Source organism: Hemiscyllium ocellatum, chromosome 3 (genome assembly GCF_020745735.1).
Source record: "Hemiscyllium ocellatum isolate sHemOce1 chromosome 3, sHemOce1.pat.X.cur, whole genome shotgun sequence".
NCBI classification, from domain to species: Eukaryota; Metazoa; Chordata; class Chondrichthyes; order Orectolobiformes; family Hemiscylliidae; genus Hemiscyllium; species Hemiscyllium ocellatum.
In genome coordinates this window covers 121587662-121611033 of record NC_083403.1, presented here as the reverse complement: position 1 = coordinate 121611033, position 23372 = coordinate 121587662, and the positions used below count along the sequence as shown (strand labels likewise).

Below are 23372 nucleotides of genomic sequence, written 5' to 3'. Positions count from 1 at the left end.
GCTGGCCAGACTGATTAACAGTTTTGTCGTGGCCATTGCTGGTACTGCAGGCAGGTGAAGGAAAAATCCAATGAATCTCCATCCAGGTAAGTTGGAGGGGCTTTAAGAAGGGCAGCTTTCTTTTCAGCTAAAGGGGGGTGGTTTTCGGTGATGGATGTGAAAGGGTTTTAAAGGCAGTGCAGGTAGAAAGGAAGATGGATGTACTATTTTTTCGAGGGGTGATTTGAACTGATAGGCTAAGAGTACCTTCCTGCCATTTCAAAAGTTTTTAGGTAAAAAAGGTTGCCCACGACCATCATATTACAGGATGTGCAGGGTGATATTAGTGGGGGGTGGGGGGAATAAGACGGATGGTCAGTGGAGCTTTGTACAAGTTCAGTTGACTGTTAATTATTTAATTACGTATGATGAGAAAGAGTGGATTTTAGCAGCTACCCATACCCTGTAGTGTGTGGGTGATGTCAGGTAAAGGTGGCAGGCAACTGACAAGCCACTTGACCTATTTTAGGTAAAAAATGAGGTCTGCAGATGCTGGAGATCACAGCTGCAAATGTGTTGCTGGTCAAAGCACAGCAGGCCAGGCAGCATCTCAGGAATAGAGAATTCGACGTTTCGAGCATAAGCCCTTCATCAGGAATAAGAGAGAGAGCCAAGCAGGCTAAGATAAAAGGTAGGGAGGAGGGACTAGGGGGAGGGGCGATGGAGGTGGGATAGGTGGAAGGAGGTCAAGGTGAGGGTGATAGGCCGGAGTGGGGTGGGGGCGGAGAGGTCAGGAAGAGGATTGCAGGTTAGGAGGGCGGTGCTGAGTTGAGGGAACCGACTGAGACAAGGTGGGGGGAGGGGAAATGAGGAAACTGGAGAAATCTGAATTCATACCTTGTGGTTGGAGGGTTCCCAGGCGGAAGATGAGACGCTCCTCCTCCAGCCGTCGTGTTGTTGTGTTCTGCCGGTGGAGGAGTCCAAGGACCTGCATGTCCTAGGTGGAGTGGGAGGGAGAGTTAAAGTGTTGAGCCACGGGGTGATTGGGTTGGTTGGTTCGGGCGGCCCGGAGGTGTTCTCTGAAGCGTTCCGCAAGTAAGCGGCCTGTCTCACCAATATAGAGGAGGCCACATCGGGTGCAGCGGATGCAATAGATGATGTGTGTGGAGGTACAGGTGAACTTGTGGCGGATATGGAAGGATCCCTTGGGGCCTTGGAGGGAAGTGAGTGTGGAGGTGTGGGCGCAAGTTTTACATTTCCTGCGGTTGCAGGGGAAGGTGCCGGGGGTGGAGGTTGGGTTGGTGGGGGGTGTGGATCTGACGAGGGAGTCACGAAGGGAGTGGTCCTTGCGGAACGCTGATAGGGGAGGGGAGGGAAATATATCCTTGGTGGTGGGGTCCGTTTGGAGGTGGCGGAAATGGCGGCGGATGATACGTTGTATGCGGAGGTTGGTGGGGTGGTAGGTGAGAACCAGTGGGGTTCTGTCTTGGTGGCGGTTGGAGGAGCGGGGCTCAAGGGCGGAGGAGCGGGAAGTGGAGGAGATGCGGTGGAGGGCATCGTCGATCACGTCTGGGGGGAATCTGCGGTCCTTGAAGAAGGAGGCCATCTGGGCTGTGCGGTGTTGGAATTGGTCCTCCTGGGAGCAGATGCGGCGGAGACGAAGGAATTGGGAATATGGGATGGCATTTTTACAGGGGGCAGGGTGGGAGGAGGTTTAGTCCAGGTAGCTGTGGGAGTCAGTCGGTTTATAATAGATGTCTGTGTTGAGTCGGTCGCCCGAGATAGAAATGGAAAGGTCTAGGAGGGGGAGGGAGGAGTCTGAGACAGTCCAGGTGAATTTCAGGTCGGGATGGAAGGTGTTAGTAAAGTTGATGAACTGTTCAACCTCCTCATGGGAGCACGAGGCAGCGCCGATACAGTCATCGATGTAGCGGAGGAAAAGGTGGGGGGTGGTGCCAGTGTAGTTGCGGAAGATGGACTGTTCCACATATCCTACGAAGAGGCAGGCATAGCTGGGGCCCATGCGGGTGCCCATGGCAACTCCTTTAGTTTGGAGGAAGTGGGAGGATTGAAAAGAGAAGTTATTCAGGGTGAGGACCAGTTCAGTCAGTCGAAGGAGGGTGTCAGTGGAAGGGTACTGGTTGTCCTCGAATGAAAACAGACCGAGGTGGAAGCATGGAATATCCAGACGTTTGAGTCTTTGTCTTTCTCAGATTCATTATTTCTTTCTACTTTGTTGCTACTCCATTCTTTGTTTGACATTCATTTCCAATACTCTGCCATTTCTCTCATATATCTTTGCTTCTCCCACAATCTCTTGGTTCTTAAGACCATAAGACATTGGAGCCGAATTTAGGCATTCAGTCCATCAAGTCTACTCCACTGCTCAATCATGGCTGATAGGTTTTTCAATCCCACTTTCCCACTTTCTCCCCATAACCTTTGAATCCCTTGACAATCAAGAACTAAACTACACTGTTTTAAATATATTCAATGACCTGGCCTCCACCGCCTTCTGTGACAGTGAATTCCACAGATTCACCACTCTCTGGCTAAAGAAGTTTCTCCTTATTTCCATTCTAAAGGGTCTTCCTTTTACTCTGAAGCTGTTTCCTCAGGTCCTTGTCTCTCCTACCAATGGAAACATCTTCTCAACATCGAATCTGTCCAGACCATTCAGCATTCTGTAAGTTTCAATCAGCTCTCCCCTCATCTTTCTAAACTCCATTGAGTATACTCTCAGAGCCCTCAAGCATTCCTCAGTTAAGCCTTTCATTCCTGGGATTACTATCGAGAATCTCCTCTGGACATGCTCCAAGGCTAATACGTCTTTCCTGAAATATGGGGACCAAAATTGCTCACAATACTCTAAATGTGGTCTGACCAGAGCCTTATAAAACCTCAGAAGCTCATCCCTGCTTTTATATTCTCGTCACAGAGACCAAAGTAAGTCTTTGCGGTAAACAATTGGATAATAGCAAAAACTCAAGCAATTGTCATGTGGCAAAACCTACAATGGAGACATATGGTGATGGAGTTGAGACTGGAAGTAAATGCATTTAAGCAGAGATTGCCAACATTAAGCGGGAGGGAATTTTGATGGTTCCAGAGCTAAATGTCATGTAGAAAATCGGCTAGATCTGTCACAGTAATGTGGTTAATGGAAGTGATGAATATCTGTTGTCATAAAGCCAAGTGACAGCTGAAATGTGCTTCTAGGTAATATCTCCCTGGCCTGGAACACAAGTAACCTTGTGGTGCTCTGGAATGAGCGAAATGAACGTATTCCAAAACAGCTTGATTAGTTACTGTTGCCATGGTCAAATCTCATCCCCCAACTGTCCTAAATCTTTTTCAGATAGCACTAATCTATTGCTTATTTTACCAGTTTGGGGTTTTTGTGGAGCTCTGAATTTTCAATGTGAAATACAGATAGCTTTTGGTGTACTGTGATAAAATACAGTTAATCACGAGATGTGTTTGAATTAAACTCAAGTTTTGCTTGATTTTATGCTTCAGGAGAGCAAGCTTATTGTGTCATAATGCTGCATTTTTCTTTCTTATAAAGTAGCATGGCCCTGGCCTTAATTACCTTTTCAACACCAAATCCAAGGTCTTGATGGCAGTGTGTCTTGGACTTTGTCAGAATGATATGTTACCTTGAACAATGTAGGCAACAGTGAGAAAGTTGGGAAAAGTTGTCCAAAAATAGAAAATGGAAAAATGAGACAGTAGACGTCAAATATGAAGTTTCCAATTGTTTTCTCCTTGGCATTTAAGTGAGCTCTGAATTGCGTTATTGAGTAGTGATTGTTATATTTCCACACATTTGCATCTTTTTGTTAGCTAATTCATGTCATCTCTCGCTCCCAATTCTCCCCTTCAGTGAGAAACCAGATGACACCAGTTCCTGACATGAAAGACTGAGCAATTACCAGGCAACTGCATTTCACCACTTGCTTCTCCAGCCTACACTGTGCTCCACTATTTACCTGAATGCTCCACGGACACCGTCCTCATCTAACCTTCCTTGGTGCAATGAAACATTAACAGACCACCAACCCCACCACATTATCATGACTGCTTTCAGTACAATCCACACTGTACTTCAACCCTCCTCATTGGAGCTCAGGGACTCTTATGCCTTGCATGTTTCTACCAGGTTTGTATTGCCCCCAGGAACATGCACAAATTTCTTGTATTTACACAAAATACATTTGATGGCTCTGAGCTTAATTTCTTAGCACGCATTGACTTTGTGCTTATTTAGAAGCTGCTAGGCTCTGTGCCTTGTATTGATTTTTGACATTGAGCTAAAAGTAGGCAGCTTGTCATGGTTTGGAGCACTGAATGGTCAGGGGGATGGACGTGTTGCTGAATGGCCATGTACTGCTGGAATGTAAACAGACTGTAAGGAAGTGGTCATCCTGGAGAGGCAAAAGAACTAGTCCTTAGTGGGATTAAAGGTAACTCTAGTCAGTCAGGGGCTTGTCTGATTCCAGTCCGAATGGTCAGCCACACTCAGTGCTGCAGGCCATGGACAACCTGTGGAAGTACTAGGAGACACCAGCCCAGGAATGGGTCAGTTTTTCTTGGGACTGTTTTAGTGTGGTGGAAGTAGATGGAAAGCCCATCAATGGTGCTGCAGGAGAAGCAGAGAAGTGAGCGAACAGGAAATGCAGAGAGCAAGAAGAGTTTGTAGTTTGGGCGGATAAGGAAGTGGGCGCTCTTGTTTGATTTTGATACATGGAATGATGAGGGTTGTTGTCTAGCATCTGTGGTGCGATGAGTGTGCAGTGGTACAGTTAGAGTTACTGGTGCCTACATGAGTTTGGAGGTAGCAGGGAGATGATAGTGACACTTAGAGAACAAACGATTATGAACGTCTCCCTTACATTGCTGTGTATTGTGTTTCACCTGGGACACCACACTGAGTTGGGCCTCTATCTCACACTAGCATGACCTGCTTTTACATATTCACTTGTGGGATACTGGTATCACTGGCAGGTCAGCATTTATTGACCATTTGTTGCCCTAGAGTAGATGGTAGTGAGCTGCCTTCTTGAAACGGTCCACATGCCTTTATGTCCTTAGAGAGGCAATTGCAGGATTTTGACCCAGTGACAGTGAACGAGCGGCAGTATATTTCCAAGTCGGGATGGTGAGTGGATGGAGGGGAACTTGCAGGTAGTAGAGTTGTTCTTGTGTATCTGCTGCTCTTGATCTTATAAATGGAGTGGTCATGGGCTTGGAAGGTGCTGCCTAATGGTCTTTGGTGAATGTTTACAGTGCATCTTGTAGAGAGAGACACGCACACTTTGGTGAATATTGACAGTGCATTTTGTAGATAGTATATACTGCTGCATCTGAGCATTGGTGATGGAGGGAGTGGATGCTTGTAGATATGGTGTCAATCAAGTGGGCTAATTTATCCTAGATGGTATCAGGCTTCTTGAGTGTTGTTGGAGCTGTACCCATCTAAGCAAGTAGGGTGTATCCTATCAGTCTGAACTTGTGCCTTGATGGTGACAGGCTTTGGCAGCCAGGAGATGAGTTGCCTGCTGCAGTGTTCCTAGCCTCTGAACTCATCGTTTGATGACTGTGGCAAGTCCAGTTGAGTTTCTGGTGAAAGTAACCCACAGCATGTTGACGGTGGGGTATTCATTGATGCCTACACCATTGAATGGGAAGTGGTTTAGGGTGAGAGGGGAAAGACATAAAAGCGACCTAACAGGCAACTTTTTCAAGCAGAGGGTGGTATGTGTATGGAATGAGCTGCCAGAGGATGTGGTGGAGGCTGGTACAATTGCAGCATTTAAGAGGCATTTGGATGGGTATATGAATAGGAAGGGTTTGGAGGGATATGGGCCGGGTGCTGGCAGGTGGGACTAGATTGGGTTGGGATATCTGGTCGGCATGGACAGGCTGGACCGAAGGGTCTGTTTCCATGCTGTCCATCTCTATGACTCTATGGCGATGGTTCGATTATCTGTTATTGGAAATGGTCATTGTCTAGCATTTGTGTGGTCCAAAGTTTGCTTGTTACTTGTCAACCCAAGCCTGGATAGTGTCAAAATCATGTTGTATTCGAATATGAACTGCTTCAATATGTGAAGTTGCAATTGATGCTGAACACTGTGTAATCATTGGCAAAGGTCCCCACTTATGACGTTATTGGAGGAAGGTTATTGATGAAGTAGCTGAAGATGGTTGGGCCAAGTAGACTACCATGAGGAACTCCTGCAGCGATGTCCTGGAGCTGAGATGACTGACTTCCAACAACCACAACCTTTTTCCTGTGTGCGGAGTCGATGGCATGGGCTCCTTTGCCAGTCAGCAAGAGAAAGCAGCGGTCTCCCTTTCCATCACTCCATACACCAGCAATTCCAGGTTCATACGGGGTGAACTGTGGAGATAACTTACTTACATTTCTGGGGCATTTTTTGCAGGATTACTGTGCAGATTCACAGAATGGAGAGCAGCTCCTAGCATGCAGCTTGAGAAATGCTCTGGAGCTGGGGTTTCAACATGGTTGTATATCTCGGTTATGCCGAACCTTTTCACCATCCTTGCCACACGATACCATGATCCCAGCGCTGGAAAGGCCAGTTGCTTACTTAACGAGCTGAAAAGCAGAAGATTGCTTGAGAAAAGTCGAAATGGACCATAGCAGACTCTGAATCTCCCCAAAAAAAATTGCTGAAAAGTTTGGAAAAATCAGTCCGGTGTCTACTTGATTATTTTCTCCTAATTTGGTCTGGGATATCTGAGGCTTTTGTTTGGGGTACACCTATCATTCCTGTCCCCTGCTCTGACAATCACCCTTCTTTGATTATTATTACCCTTGTGTTGCACACTGAGTTATGACTCTTTCCTGAAGAAGGGCTCATGCCCGCAACGTCGATTCTCCTGCTCTTTGAATGCTGCCTGACCTGCTGCGCTTTTCCAGCAACACATTTTCAGCCCTGAGTTATGACTCAACATACACACCTCAAGTCTAGTCCAACTTTCCCTGCATCCTCTACCAGTTCAACCAGTCAATGGATATACTCAGTTGATATTAGCATGGCTATCCTCCCACTTTATGATGCCTCCCAGTGCAGTCGTCTTCTCGATGTCACCCAGTCTTGCGGCTCTAAATTTGTGAGGATTGGGACGAAAGGTTTTTGCCCTCTCTAACTCTGATTATCTCAGTGCAAGTGTGGGTCCACAACTCAATGAAAAGTGCAAACCTGGCATAATTTCATGAAATGCGCTGAAAATGTGTTGCTGGTTAAAGCGCAGCAGGTCAGGCAGCATCCAAGGAACAGGAAATTCGATGTTTCGGGCACAAGCCCTTCATCAGGAATGAGGAAAGTGTGTCCAGCAGGCTAAGATAAAAGGACACACTTTCCTCATTCCTGATGAAGGGCTTGTGCCCGAAACGTCGAATTTCCTGTTCCTTGGATGCTGCCTGACCTGCTGCGCTTTAACCAGCAACACATTTTCAGCTCTGATCTCCAGCATCTGCAGACCTCACTTTTTACTCGATAATTTCATGAAATGACTTGGTCAATGGCAATCAAAAGTGTTGTTAGTACTGCCTGCTTCCTCTGAAGAAAGGTTGAGCAAGGGCTTTTCTCATTGGACCGAAGAAAGATGAGAGGTGACTTGATAGAGGTGGGCAAGATGTTGAGAGGCATAGATAGAGGATAGCCAGATCTTTTCCGATGTACTCATGCTTCTGACTTACCTTGCTGGCTGAGTTATAATACCTCTTTAAGGAAAGGAACAGAAATTAAGATTTAAAAGGGGCAAAATGCCAACAAGAGGTGAACGGGCGTTAGAAATGGAGAGAGAGCGAGAGAAAGTCAGTGAATAAGGAAAGATGTAACGGTGGGGATGGAGCAAGCTCAGGAAGGAGAGAGAGAAGATTTGGCTAAGAGGAGATTGGAAGTACTTACCACTGTTGAGGGATTTGGGAGAGTAGAGCTAAAGGATAACAATTCAGGTCGAGTAGCGGGACTGAGACCAACAATGCATGGGTTGTAAAAGGTGCAGGAAGAAAGGAATCTGGAAGTTTGACTACTGTGGCAGTTTCTTCTTGTTCCAAGTATGTTAAACTTTTTTATGCTGTTGACATCTCATTCACACTCCAAATAACCGTTTATTAGAAAAGTAATCAAATTATCAGATTTAAAAAAAAATAAATTGATTCATTTCCTTCATTGTTAAGGTATGAATGAGTTTTGAAATAACTTCACCGGCCTTAATTGACATGTTTTTCAGCCTGTCATCACTCTACTCACACTATTTGTACTTATCTGTTCACACTCTTATTACCTGGAATTATATTGCCATTACCTCTTTGTGCCTCCCTCCATTTCACCTGATATAGGAGCAATGCTTCATATGTTTCTGATTTTAAATAAACCTATTGGACGATAACCTGGTGTCGTCTGACTTCTGACTTTGTCCACCCCATTACAATACTGGTATCCCCACATCATTGGCCTTTTCTTCATTGTATTTTACGTTATTGCCGTTATCTGTTGTTCCTCCTCAACCTTCCTTCAATTTGACATTCTACACAAAAAATATTTTTTCCCCCCATTTCTGCAATTGTGTGGCTTTCCTGTCAGTATGGTGTAGAGTATTGCATGATAAGATGTACTGATGCAGAATTTTTCTTCTCTCTTCTGCTTTGCTGTTGTTTGAGAACCACAGGAAAGATGGTAGTACCGGTTATATTAATTCTTTCAGGGCAGTTCACTTTGAACATTCCTTTTATATTAAATATGTATGCTATAAACCTCATCGGCAGATTGCCCTCACTTGATCCAAGATTCAGGATAGTGATGCTATCAACTTGTGTTGAAACAGAACTTGTTTTAAACAAAAAATGTGTCAGTCCATTGATCTGAAAGTAAAACATAAAATCATGGAATGGTGTGTACCAGAATTATTTTAATTGGTGTAAAATTGGAAACGTTGGTATTCAGAGGAATTTGGGTGTTACTGTCTAAAAATCCAAGTTAGATTGCAGTTACAAGAAGCTGTTAGGGAGGAAAATTGGCATTTCTTGCAAAGAGAAAGTAGGTGTCATTGTAATTGTGCATGGCTTTGCTGGGACCAGAGCTGGAATAATGTGTACCTTACCTGAAGAAGGATACTTGCTTTAGAAGTGGTACAACATAAAAAAGCATTTAGACTGCTTTCTGGGACGTGGGGAAGAATGGAGTTTAAGAGTGACTTGCAATCTCATTTAAATGCATCAAGTTTTGAGAGGACTTGACAAGAGAGGTACTGGAGAGCTTAGAACTGGTGTTGAGTCTCAGGATAAAGGGCTTGTCATTTCGAACTGAACTGCAGAGCAGTTTCTTTACTGTGTGGTGGGACTCAGACCTCAAGGCCCCAGAGAGATGTGGCTGCTCTCTCAATAAGGAATTTTAAGGCTGAGATTGATCATTGTTGGGATGCCAAGATTATCAAGACAAGAAAGTTAGATTGACATCTAAGGTCAGCCATGATCTTCTTGAACGACAGAGCAGGTTTGATGGTCAACGTGGCCATCCCCCTGCTCACGGTTTTTATGTTTCTAATCGGAGATGCTGACTGGCTGATGTGTATTACCTGGATTTTATGTATTTACTATAAGATTTCCAGCTTTTGCAGTTTTTCCTTTTGATTTTAGTGGTCCATTAATACCAGACTGGAAGGCCACTGTCTAAGCTGGGTTGAAGTTCCTTTTAAAGGTTAGTGTTTCTGTATAAGTTTCAGCACCTGTTTAAGTGGCGATTAAAAATATTATCTTTTTGCATACCCACCAACAGACAACATCTGCTTGGATGGCCAGAATGCCTTTTGAGTGCTGTAGGTGGCCAGGTCACTAATACCATTGATTATTTCTTGTTTCAGCTATTTGTACAAGAATGAAATCCAATCACTTGACAGGCAAGCATTTAAGGGACTTGTCTCTCTAGAACAACTGTAAGTGCCTTTGCTATTCGTGTTCCATTGCCATTTTATTGTCTTATCTCTGTAGTATCTTATGCTTGGATTTTTTTTTAATCAATCTACCAGTAAAGTTTCTTCAGCCAGTTGTATTCTCAGCACCTGCATGTTTTGCATGGCCCATTTGCACAATGTAACTGAAAATTGGACAGATAGTTTTGGGGCTGTGGTTTGTAAGGGTTGTGCATCTAGTACTTTTTAATGAGTATGATCAGTAGCACTGCCCATGTGTAATCGATTTATTTTGATCAATGTTTGTTAATGAGTTAAGAGCACCTTGTATTCTTCATATATTGAACACCCCATCAGAAACTTAAGGTCATTAGTTGACTCTGCATATAGGGATTTTATCTGAAATTATTGGAGAGCCCATTAGAATATAAATCCATTTCTAGAAAGCCAGCACACTAAAAGTTTTGTTAGCATGTCAACTAACTTGTATTTTTTTGCATATAAACTCTTTAATACTTCACTTGCAATCCTTTACTATAAGGTCTGCATTTATGAAGTTAATTTTTTTTTGCCACTGACAATCTTTACATTCAGCAAAATTTAACACTAACTGCACTAATATGTTAGACTTGTTAAGTAACTAACACATTATCCCATTATTTTGGATTCTCTTTCCTGTAACTTCTGTAAAATCTTGATGTTAATGTGTTTTATTAGAAACAGGTTGATTTTAATTAACATTTCTGTTTGCTAATTAAAATCACTTCAAATAGTTGAATGACAGTCTTTTGTTTGCAAATTTGCATAAAATTGCTACATTTTGATGCTGAATTCAACTTAGAAACCTCCCCCTAATATATAGAGTTCCAATTAAGCAATTTGGTTACTTTTTATTTGTAATTAAACTTGCCTTTGACTGAGGAAACTTGCGTACATATATTCAAACTATCTCGTGCCACCCCTCATATAAACAAATACTTTCACTAAATAAAAATATGCATATTTATGCACTCAAAAATTTTAATTTCTATTTTGAACTTTACAGAAAAAAAAAGGTATCAGTTGGAGCTATACAAAAACATTTATTTTTGGTAGATGTTGATTAAACTGGTGTTACTTATCTCTGAGACAGTATTATAACAGAAAAATAAGTTGCTAATTTTAACATGACCATGTGTCAGGTAAATCCAATGTAATTTTCAACTAATCCACAATAGAAAAGTGCCAACTTTCTTTTCAACTGTCCGGCATTTATGAAGACATGAATAATAGATAAAGGTGTGCTATTTTAATACTTTATTTTAATAGAAGGAAGCTGAATGACTGCTGTGATGACCTTTGATCTGAAGCCAACCACATCAATTTTTGTGTCCTGCCCTTCTCCATTGAACAATTCTTCCAAAACATTTTGTCCTCTGAAACTCCATTTTGAGGCTTGAAAATTACCGCAGACCGACCGTGAGAACGGTTACTGTCGGAAGATAGCTGTAAGGCAGTTATAACTTGGTTGGATATCCATAGCAGCCATTGCTCCCTCGTAATCCCAAAAAGTCAGCTTGTGACCTGGCTCGGGGTCCTGACCCTGCTTTGTGTGCTGTGCCTTTGGATTGATGACTGGAAAAGTGCGTTGCATCTCGACTGAACGGTCTTATTCCTCCGCTTCTGCTCTGGCTGCAATCTGTATGAAAACAGTTGTTGATTAATAGTGACTATTTGCTGAAATTGGTGCTGTATGTATTTCAAAAAGATACTGCTTCGCGCAACCTGATTTGGGTGACAGCATGACATTATAATCATGTCCCAGCTGTGGTGTGGAAATGCATCTGAAAGCTTTTTTCCTCTGCTCGCTGGAGGCAAGTTCCCCAGTGGCAGCAGATGTAAATAGTTATCCCTATGTTCCGGTCACAAGCACACAGGTTTTACATGGGCCTGCAGTGGGATATTTACTCTTGCTTGGCTGGCTTGCCCTGGATGCTTTCTGGCAGGGAAAGACTGTGACCACAAGTCTGAAGTATGAACACCAAGTGGGAGTTGCTGGGCACATATAATCTGGAGCTTATGTAATCATATCGATGTTGTTATTGGCACACTGTACACTATCCAGCACGTTACGCAGAATGTCAGCTGCGTTAACAACTTGTTAAAGATAAGTATAGCACTAGTTTGTTAATCTGGGTCTTGCGGCATATTCTGATTGTAACTACTGATAATTGGAGTGGAATCAGGATAGTTGGGATTTTCAATGGGTCCTGTCTAGAATGCCAAACCTAGTCTCCATTAAGGGGACTTATTGGGTATTTCTGTGTCCCTGATCTCACTGGGATGTGGTGGGGGAAACTGAGTCATGTCCACCCTGAGACTTCCTTAAAGGAAGGGGATCTGAACCTCTGAACAAATGGTAATATTCAAGAAAGAAATGTGCATCTCCCCCACCCCACTTTCCATGCTACTGTGCTCCATCTTGTAATAAAGATAATGTTTTCATTATATTATGCTTTTATTTTCTTGTGCTAGCATCTTTGGGAAGCAACATATTTGAGGCAGCTACTACCCTTGTCCTTTCAGTATCTTTCTGTCGAGTATCTCATGCCTTTCCTTATTCACCTTCCTTATTGCTTAATACTGTCAAAATTACAATAACAATCACTGCTAGACTGTCTGTGCAGTTGGCTTATTAATTTCCCACCAAAGACTCCTGTATGGTCCTTGCTGTGCTTGATTTAATGTTGTCAGCTAATCTAAAAATTCTGCTCCAGTTCCCTGCAGACTGAGAGATCTCTTAACCCAGGGTGTCCCAGTTTCAGTGCTTTTACACTTGGAGCCAAGCCCATGGGGAAACAGAATCACTGGATTGCTGCATTGAAATCCACCATTATGACTCATATGACCAGTGATACTTTTGAAATGTCTTAAATGATAAAAATATTTGCCAGAATTTGCATCTTGATAGCTGCAGTATGGTGGCTTTGAGATTTTAGACAGTGGTTTTTGTTTTGCTGGTTTCATGTGTTGTAGCCAAAGAACAGCCAGAAGGAAAGTAACTTGTGGATTGCTTAACAGATTCTTATCAAAGGTTGCAAGTACTCTTCCGGGGGGATGGTAACTTCCCCATCCAACCAAAATAAATCAGGTTAAAACTGATCACTTCTTGCTCATGTGACTGCAAAATATTTGGCCTGCGTTTCGAGACAACAATTTCTTTTTAAACATGTATTGATATGTACACAAGAGAAGCCCTTGAGACTGTTGGTTATGTTTTATATGTGCAAGTATCATAGGCATGGCGGCCAAGTTGGAATAAACCAAATCTGATCATCTAGAGTAGATTGTTTTGAGGATCTTGTCCACACAAATGATATTATAGCATGCCAGGTCAAAAATCAGTCGAGTTATGCCTGTAAAACCGCAACAATGTAGCAGATTGCATTTCATAAAAGGTCTGCACATGCAATATTAGTCAAAATAAGTGTCAGAATTCCTTGTGTTGGCCATAAAATTGTAAAACTGTTTTAACAGCGGTCAGATTGCATCAAGCAGAGAGGATACTGTGGTAGTGGCTATTTACTTACAATCACTATGCAGATAGTTCAGAACGATTGTTTTTCCTCTTTCTCTTTGGTAAAAAGGGTCTCAGATTCTCTGTTCCATCAAGAAGATTGTTTACCTCCTCAAAATCTACTGCCAAGTGAAAATCTATGGTTCAGTCTAAGGATCTAAAGTTTTGAATGGGGCTATCTTATAGTTAAATATATACAGTAGATTCCTCCCGTATCTGCAGATTCAGTTTCCATAGTTTCAGTTATCTGCGGTTTACCGGGGCCCAAAGATATTACATGGAACATTCCAGAAATAATTCCTGGGAGCTGCCAGGGAGGTAAGTTTCCCATTTAAATGATAGGGTTCGTTACTATCCGCAGATTTGGGTATCAGCAGTAGGTCCTGGAACATATCACTTGCAGATAAGGGGAGGTGGGGGGTGGGGGGGGGGAGGGGTGGTGTAATGGGGTTGTGGGGGGATGTGTGGTGGGTACACTTGAATTACAAACCTGAAAGAGCTGCTGGCTCAAACACGATGTATAATTGAAAAACAGCTATCAGAAAAGGGACTACAATGAAGGCGGCTCTTTGAAGTTGGCTGAATTGAAACCAAATTCCAAAAGTCAGAGGAAATTAAACTGACAAATTAATCAAACTGGACTTCCTTCCAAAATACGCAATCATATAGCCACCCTCCCTATTACATTTTGATTTCTGATACTTTTGCTGCATTTTCTGACATTTTCAATTTCTGGCACTGAGATTATTTGCTGACCTGTTGTTTTGTGGTACTCATTCTCTTAGAAATAGGTTCAATTGTGATGGTCTCTATGGTCAATTTGGTGCTGACTAGTTTTCACTTTGCCACTACTTTTGACATGAAGGAGATTGTCATCTGTTAGATCTCTGCTAACATTGTACTGTGTATATTTGTTGAGCTTGGTTTGGGTATTTTTTTTATAAGCAAGTATCAGTACATTATCTGGCAATCTGGGCACTTTGTTTTCAATCCACATCACATTTTGATAGAGTGGTAAAATGTTTATTTACACAACGGCTGCCTTTATATTACAAGTTGTTGGATTACCGCAAACTGCATCAGCTCTTAAATCAACAAAGTTGTATCATATTTGAGGGTTTATTTGCATGTTGTGGGGAGAGGTGATGGTGGTGAGGCTTAACCTTACTCATTCACTCCGAAAATAATTAGTTAGCACTCTAATTTGTTTAGGCCAGGGCTAAGTAATTTTTGGCATGGAATTTAGTCCAGGAATCCAATAGAATAGTTTGAAAGACACAGGTCAGATGCTTTTTGCAGACCCGGAATGGGATTCACAATCAGACTGGCAGGAGCTGGCTCACCACGATCAAGTGGTCCACTTGGTGAAGCTGGACCATTTCCTGCTCTCTCTGATAATGGCGCCGCTGGTAACTGCAGGCAACTCTTGAGTGTTGCTCCAGTCATGTACCTAACATGATGTCACCATTAAAAATGGAGAAGACGGAGGTGTACTGTTGTAGAAAGACCAACATTAATCTTGATCATGAAGAGAAATTGCTGGAGAAACTTAGCAGGTCTGGCAGCATCTATGGAGACAAAGCACAGTTAATGTTTCGGAGCATAGAAACCCTACAGTGTGGAAACAGGCCATTTGGCCCAACAAGTCCACACCGACCCTCCGAAAAGTAACTCGCCCAGACCCATTCCCCTACATTTCCCTTGACTAATGCACTTCACCCACACATTCCTGAACACAATGGACAATTTAGGTTGGCCAATATACTGAACCTGCAAGTCTTCGGTCGGGAGGAAACCAGAGCAATCAGAGGAAATCCTTGCTGACACGGGGAGAATTTGCAAACTTCACAGAGGCAGTCACCTGAGGTTGGAATTGAACCCTTGTCCCAGCATTGTGGAATGGCAGTGCTAGCCACTGGGTCACTGCCATCCAATAACCCTTTTTCAGAACTAATTAATCTTGTTCCATATCAGGGTGCTGTAAGATTACTCTTATGCTGTAAAATTACTCTTTACTGATGGTAAACCGACAAACAATGTCTTTAGCGGTGTGTCGGATTTGACCTCTACTGTACCCATCAGACTTTTGCATTGGTTCCAGCCTCTCTGCTCTGTATCCCCTCCCTATCACAGCCAGGCAGCGACTTTGCAAACTACTTGCATCGTGCAATGGAAAGCAAAGTTAGAAAAGCTTCCCTTACACTTACCCATTTTGCTATTATCAAAGGATCTGATGGCCCATACTCACCCTTCACTTAATCCCAGAAGTGAGGTGAAATGCCATTTCAGGAGCACACAGATGAATTGTGAACGGTCTTGTTACTGAATCAAATCCCGTTGCACTGATGTGTGTTTGTTCCATTCTCACCAGCAGTTTAGTTCTGTCATCCATTTCTGCCCTTGTGATTCTTACCTCGTCCACTACTGCCACAGAACCTGCATGGGCTGGTTGCAGTAAATTGAACCCCTGATATTGCAGACTGAATGCATCCTCTGCATTCCTTATTACTGCGGGGCCACTTTTAAGAAGTTGAACCATGCGTGCTTCCAACCGTTCTCTTGGAATTTCTGACTGACTGAGAGAATAATCCTTGTCAGCAGTTCAGGCAGCTCCCTTATCAAGGCATTCATTAAGGCTAGATTTCCAGGTTGACTTTCTCCAGTACCATCCGGTTATTGTAACACAACAGTATCAGAGAAAAACAGCACCACAATAGCTAACCTGTTTGGGTAACTGAGATGGAGTGAATGTGAGGAAAAGTAAAAAGTGTGGATTGCAATAGAAATGGGTCATCACATCACTGAAATGTTGTATTCAGGAATCTAATTTGCATTTACGATGTTTTTCTAAACTGTTTTCATCACTTGCAGCTGAGTTTCGGCCTGGTCCAAGTGGGTCTAACGAAAATCATCTATTGGCCATAAAAATCCAGTATTTTTTTTAAATGAGTGATTGATTGAAATTCTTTTGATCACTGAATCACAGCACTATGCTGTCCTTAATTTATTCCATCTTATGGCTAATTTTAGAATTTCACTCTGGCCTGTTTGAAAATTGTAGATTCCATTCCAATGGACGGTATTTTGTGGATCATGTAGAATGAGGAGTCATGGGTACAGGACCTTGAAATGTTGGATTGTTACTGGATGTCTGAGTGTTAAAGATATTTAATTTTCCAGTGCCTGCAGCCAACACGATGAAGGTCAAATAGCCAAAAGAGTTGTTCATTTTTATGACTATTTTTAGCAATCTGTGAAGTTTGGGTCACAAGGTACAAACAGTGATGTAAGTAGTCCTTTTTTTGTTTGGGAGTGCACAAAACGTAGTGTTTCCTGGCAGATGAAGAAGTTGCAGTTTTATGCAGTAAGCCCAGAAACTGACATGATTGACTGAGGTTAATGAAATCTGCATGATGTGTGCACTGTCCTTGATATGATTGATCTGTAACACTCCAGTATGTTTGACAAATTTCATGTCAAATGTATCTCATTTTTCTACTTTAACTTTTGAAATATGGTGTATGTGTGATAATAAGAAATAGTTGCAGTTCTACTTGATTGCCTTTGAGATGTATAGTTAGTGAAACTCTAAAGAATGAATTGTTTGATCTAGAAGAGGAGTAAAACAAGTCTATTCTGCTGTTCCATTTCGCACAAAAATTTCGATCAGTCCAAGATTAGATTAGATTAGATTAGATTACTTACAGTGTGGAAACAGGCCCTTCGGTCCAAAAAGTCCACACCGACCTGCCGAAGAGCAACCCACCCAGACCCATTCCCCTACATTTACCCCTTCACCTAACACTACGGTCAATTTAGCATGGCCAATTCACCTAACCTGCACATTTTTGGAATGTGGGCAGAAACCGGAACCCTGCAGGAAACCCATGCAGACACAACTTTGTTTCTTCAGTAGAAATTAAGAATGGTGATGGCTTACCATTGATCATTCTGCAGTTTCACTTCTGAACTCTGAAGATACTTTAATCATTGATTTGTAGAGAATTGTAGAATCACATGTTTGAATATCTTAACCTAGAAAAGCACTGGTTCGTTTGCAATAATGTTCTAATTTGGAGAGAGAGCAGAAGAATTATGCATCGATTGGACATAGGACTTCAAAGAGGGCCTTGCTAAGTCAGCAGGTCATGTTTCTGCAAGGGAAGATGTGAGAAAGGTGCAGAATTAGATTGATGAGGAAATCATCTTCGGGCTGTGGCAACTTCAGGGGCTGAGGAGGAAAATTAGCCTTATTGAAAATTGGAACATTGTTTGTGAGTCTGTTCAATGATAACACCACAGAATGTTGTAACATGAACTCTGACATTTCATGTCAGTGAATCATGTCTGTTCTGAACATTTAACATCAGAATATATCTCAGCTTTTAGTGTAAAGCAAAATTGCGTCCTGTAGGCGATTAGATGAGTGCAGTTGCTTGTAAACGGATCATGTATTTAAGGAGCCAAACTAATAAATGTGGTTTTCAATTTATTGTGCACAGCAGTTTTACTCATCTCATCGCGTCCACGCTTGTTTTGTGCTGAACAAGATTTTTATTTTCCAGAGCATCCAATTAAAACAGATGATGGCTTCTGTCTGTCTTGAAAAAGACTGGAAGTCTGGGAATTTGATATGTCACAGCTTTTAGTGTAAAATGAAACTGTATGCTATAAGTGATCTGTGTGATAGCCTTTGGACTAGGATTTAGCAAGGTTACGTTAACTTTAGTTATTTAGTTTTGTTCAGTAGTAAATTATGGCTTATTGGAAGTGAATAGCCATGTTAAAACAGTTAATTATGACTGATTACAGCTATACTAATAAGAGTTTAGGTGGATGGTATGCATTGTGTGTGTTTTGAAAGTAGTATAGTAGAATTGGAACTTATATCATTGGGTTTTTTGCTTTGTTTTTGCAGAGATCATGTCTTTAAAGTACAGGCCAGATATGGATGCAGCATCAAGATTAGAGTAGTGCTGGAAAATCACAGTAGGTCAGACAGCATCCGAGGAGCAGGATTTTCCTGCTTAACGGATGCTGCCTGACCGATTTTCCTGCTCCTCGATGCTGCCTGACCTGTGCTTTTCCAGCACCACTCTAATCTTGACCCTGATCTCCAGCATCTGCAGTCCTCACTTTCGCCCAGATATGGATACAGTCTGTTGATCATTAAAAGTCACTTCTCGCGCTAAGAACAGTCTGAATTATCCAGTAATTTGAAGTAAATAATGAGGATAAAAAAGTGACTTGGTGGTAAGAGGGCACATTTTCTGGTGGGAAGTGCCAAGTAGTGCTGTCCATTGATCTGTAGTAAGGGTCTCAGGTTTTCACCATATTCATCAATGACTGGAACTCATTCCTCTAAAGGTCGTTGAGGTAAAGACGGTTGAGGATCTCAGAGGTGAGATTGTGAAGCAACTGACAAAACCAGAGGTCCTAATCTCTGAATAAGGGGTTATACATTTATGATAGAGTCGAGGAAGAACTTCTTCTCTCTGAGGATTGTGAATCTGTGGATTTTTCTTTTACCACAGAGGGCTGTTGAGGCTGGGTTGTTAAGTATATTCAAGGCTGAGATAGATTGTTAAGCAGCAAAGGAATTGAGGGTTGTGGGGAAAGTGATGTTGAGTATTATCAGATCAGCCGTGATCTCATTGAATGGCAACAGATGTAAGATTCTGCCTGTCGAAATGCCTGTAAGGCAGGATTATGCACAACACATGAGCAGCTTGATGAGGGCCAACAGGGTAGATCAACGATGTGAAGAACTCAAATGGAAAATACGACTTCCTCTTAGACCAGTATTCCCTTGCCTGCTTTAACCCAGGAGCTATGGGAGCATCACAAAGCTAGAAGTAAATAAGGAGGAAGAGGAGAAGGAAGAATGACAATTCCAATAGAATCAGAGAGATGAGGCTCTGGAGCTCAAAACATGGATGAGGAAGAGGCTCATGGAGTGGGGGACAAGGGTCTTCAGCACAGTCTAGAAATGCACCAAGAAAGGGTTTACAGAAAAAATTCCTCCTTCCTGCAGATGAGTGAACAACTGTGTATGTGGTGAATGATGTTTAACTAGAGAAGCTGTCACTGGTATCTGCCACCTTTGTGCCGGAAAATTTGGGAGATGGCACTGTGCCTGTGGCGTAGAAATCGCAGCTGTATGTACATTGTACATTGTATCCACTGGTGCCCGCCAAAGCTCAACTAGGAATGTGTGGCATCTCCAAATTGGCAGCCTGCCAGTGCACTCATAAATACACTGACATGCTTCACAGGAGAGCAATATGTTTTTGTCCAGTTCATCATGAACCCAGAGACTCATGGTGCCTGACCCTGTGGGATTTGTGGTGATTGCAAGATTCCCTCTGGTTCCATAAGGCCTTTGACATGTAGCACTCAGTTCTCCCTGACACCATGCTGGCAGATTCTAGAAGGGATTTCATTCGTTCAATGTCAAGCTGGTCTGTGACCAGAGGCACCCACAATCCAGGGATTCTGCAACATCTACATTTTGCACAGCTCCCATGTTCCACTAATGTTCAATTTCCCACATCACCTCAGGGCTATCTCACAGGTGACCAGGGGTATCCCGAGAAGACATGGCTAATGGCCCTAGTGGGAAACTCACAACTGATGCAAACAGCACTCTAATGCGGCTACTGCCTCTGCTAGGTTCACCATCAAATGCACAATTGGTCTTCTGCAGTTGTGTTTCTATTGCTGGGACCACTCAGGAGGGGCACTCCAGTATACATCAGACTGGATCTCCAGGATGGTAATTGTATGCAGTGCACAATCTAGCTCAGCAAGGGTAAGTTAGGTGGAGCAGTTACTCGTCTCCTTGGATGAGGAAGAACAATAGTCTGTTGGAAATTCTAAGGATGCCATGCTAATACTGAGGATATTGTGGTGGTCAGAGCAGTGAGACCAAGAGTAGGCTGATAACACCTAGAAATGAGGTGATTAACTTCACATAAACATGTGTGGACGTTCAGAAACAGGAGCCAATTTGGTGTAAAGCCATTTCCCCACTTTTCTCCAGGGTAGGGGAGTCCAAAGCTAGAGACAGCATAAGCTTAAAGTGAGAGGGGAAAGGTTTAAAAGGGACTTAAGGGGCATCTTTTTCACGCAGAGGGTAGTGCATGATTGGAATGAGCTGCCAGAGGAACTGGTGGAGGCTAGTACAATTACAACATTTAAAAACCATCTGCATGGATGCATGAATAGGAAGGGTTTAGAGGGATATGGGTCATCAAGCAAATGGGACCAGATTAATTTAGGATATCTGATCAGCACGGACGTGTTGGGCCGAAGGGTCTCTTTCTGTGATGTACAACTCTATGACTCTATTTGAAAAGAGCATTTGCCTAACACTGGAATGTAGAGGTACTGAGCTAAGTGTGATTCCCAGAGCAGAAACATCTAGCTGAAAATACCATTTCCCAGAACCATGTTTCCCCCAGGTGCCAGCAGAGAGTGAGAGCCTCAGAAACTCCTGCATTGCTGCATAAAGTACACATGAGCTTCTGGGGTAAATGTTGCCCTTTAAGGCAGTTTAGAATGAAAACGTGTATTGTCATAAACCTTAAAGTATTGAAAGAGACCACAGAACCATTGTTCAAAGTGGTGTAATTATTTCTAGTGCAGCCCAAAGCCACCTGTGCACCCTGGGGGAGTTACCTACACTTTAGTCTTGCCTTCTGTATGACTGCACCGTGATGCCACCATGGCAACCGGAGCCGAGCATGAGGGAGCCTGCTGACTGCTTTACTGCTTTCCCTCCGGTGGTTTTTGGTAAGTGGCCTCTCTGTGGAGCTTAGACCTGGAAAGCTCCAGCCTGCAGCAATATGCTGCACAGCTACAGCTGTAAACCCATTGGCCTGACCTCATGGAGGCATTTGACAGAAGGAAGGTGATGTGGAGGACATTTCCGGAGTGTCCCGAGATCACAATCCTTGGGGGCCTGTCTGTTGCACTGCCTTCTGGTCAGTAAAGGCACCCTCATGAAGGGATCAAGTTCCTTTGGTCTCAGTGACTCGAGAGAGAGAGAGAGAGAGAGAGAGAGAGGGAGTGAATTTCTCTTCCCAAAATCAGCAGGTACTGACTGTTTTGTTGGGCTTGATGGTTGACCATCTCTTCCATGGAGCAACTATGCCAGAGCCATAACATCGGACAGAACTTAGACACACTCCTCTCAATCTGGCACCTCAGCCTCATGCTTCTCTCGGAGTTTTTGTCAGCTCGTCAGCCATTCCATTCCAGAGAGTCATCAGGAGGCTTCAATTCACCCGCAGTCTCTTTCCTGGCAGTGCTCTGTGTGCCAGAAATTCAGCCATAGCTGTGGACTGCATCAGGAACTTAACTCTAGGTACACTGCTCGCCAAAATGAATCGCTCTGCACGACTGGAGGTGGGGGGGGAGACCTTACAATGCAATCTCAGAGACTTACTGCCATTCCTCCTCGGAGGTACGCATTGAGGCCTGGCACACCACCTTTGTATATGACTTGAAGCTGCTATTTGGAGAGAGTGGCCCTTGATCAGTGCTGCTTGACATGCAGCTGGGAGGAACAGATTGGAGGTTTTCTCACCAGCTGGCTGGAGATATCCAATCTGCCCAACAGCAAAGGCATGTTCTCCTTGCCTTCCTGCCAGCTGCTGGCCTGGCCCTCAAACTAAGTGAGAAGCATTATGTCAGGCATCCCCCCACCCACTGCCTGTGCACATTCCCTTCTGTGAGAAGGAGAGAGGCATTCTGAGACATTTGCATTGCTACGTGAGCGCTTTATCTGTATCATTCAATGCACATGGAGATGTGAATCCCCAGAACTGTAATTGTCCATATGTTGCTAGTAAGTAGAATGTAGTTTGGGGAATTTGTGAGTTAAATGATTCTGAGTGAAAAGTGTCTCAGTGTCAGCAAGGGGCTGGAGCTAATGAAAACCAGTAAAGCACTCAGTGATGGGTGTGCATGCAATACCTATGAGGTGTTCATCCCCAAGCCATTTTTTGTGCCAGGAGCAAATTACTGCAGATGTGGGAATCTGTAATGAAAACGTAAAATGTTAGAAATCACAGCCAGTCAGGCAGCAGCATTGGAGAGAGAGAGAGAGAGAGAGAGGTAAATTTATGAGTCTTGATGACTCCTCAGAACAATTTTTGTGATGATGTCTGTGTCCCAGGCAGTAGTTTGGTGAAATGCTGTCAGATGCTGCACATACTCCTCCCAATGAGCTGATGATGTTTTAGCTTCTGTCAGTGCTATACCTCCTTTTTTGTTTTAAGTGTGAGCTCTGGGAGTGGTTCGAGAGGCACCAATTCTGCAGCATTGCTAGTTCTAAATTGATAAATGGAATGAGGTGAAAGTGAGGTCTGCAGATGCTGGAGATCAGAGCTGAAAATGTGTTGCTGGAAAAGCGCAGCAGGTCAGGCAGCATCCAAGGAACAGGAGATTTGACGTTTCGGGCATAAGACCTTATGCCCGAAACGTCGAATCTCCTGTTCCTTGGATGCTGCCTGACCAAATGAAATGAGGTGACAGATATCAATTGCAGTATTGATTGCCCAGGATCTTGATCAGATGGGCCAAGGAGTGGCAGATAGCATTTCATTTAGATGGGTGGTAAGGCAAACCAGAGTAATACACAAAATACAGAAACTGCTGGAAAAGCTCAGCAGGTCTGGCAGATTCTGTGGTGAGAAATCAGGGTTAATGTTTCGGGTCCAGTGACCCTTTCTCACAACTCTGTGGAATTGCAGGTAGACCAGGTAGTGAGGAAGATGTTTAGCATGCTTGTCTTCATTGGTCAGTGTATTGAGTACAGGAGTTGGGATGTCATGTTGCAGCTGTACTGGACATTGGTGAGACCATTCTCTGAATACTGCATGCAATT

General features: G+C 43.2%; 1 protein-coding gene across 1 annotated transcript in view; it reads left to right on the top strand.

Moving 5' to 3' along the window:
* LOC132834345 (peroxidasin homolog) overlaps nucleotides 1–23372 on the top strand; it is a 281522-nt gene that overhangs the window by 163959 nt on the left and 94191 nt on the right. Inside the window, exon 4 of the mRNA XM_060853129.1 lies at nucleotides 9877–9948. Within this exon, the coding sequence (XP_060709112.1) occupies nucleotides 9877–9948 (72 nt within the window). The remainder of the gene's footprint in view (nucleotides 1–9876; nucleotides 9949–23372) is intronic.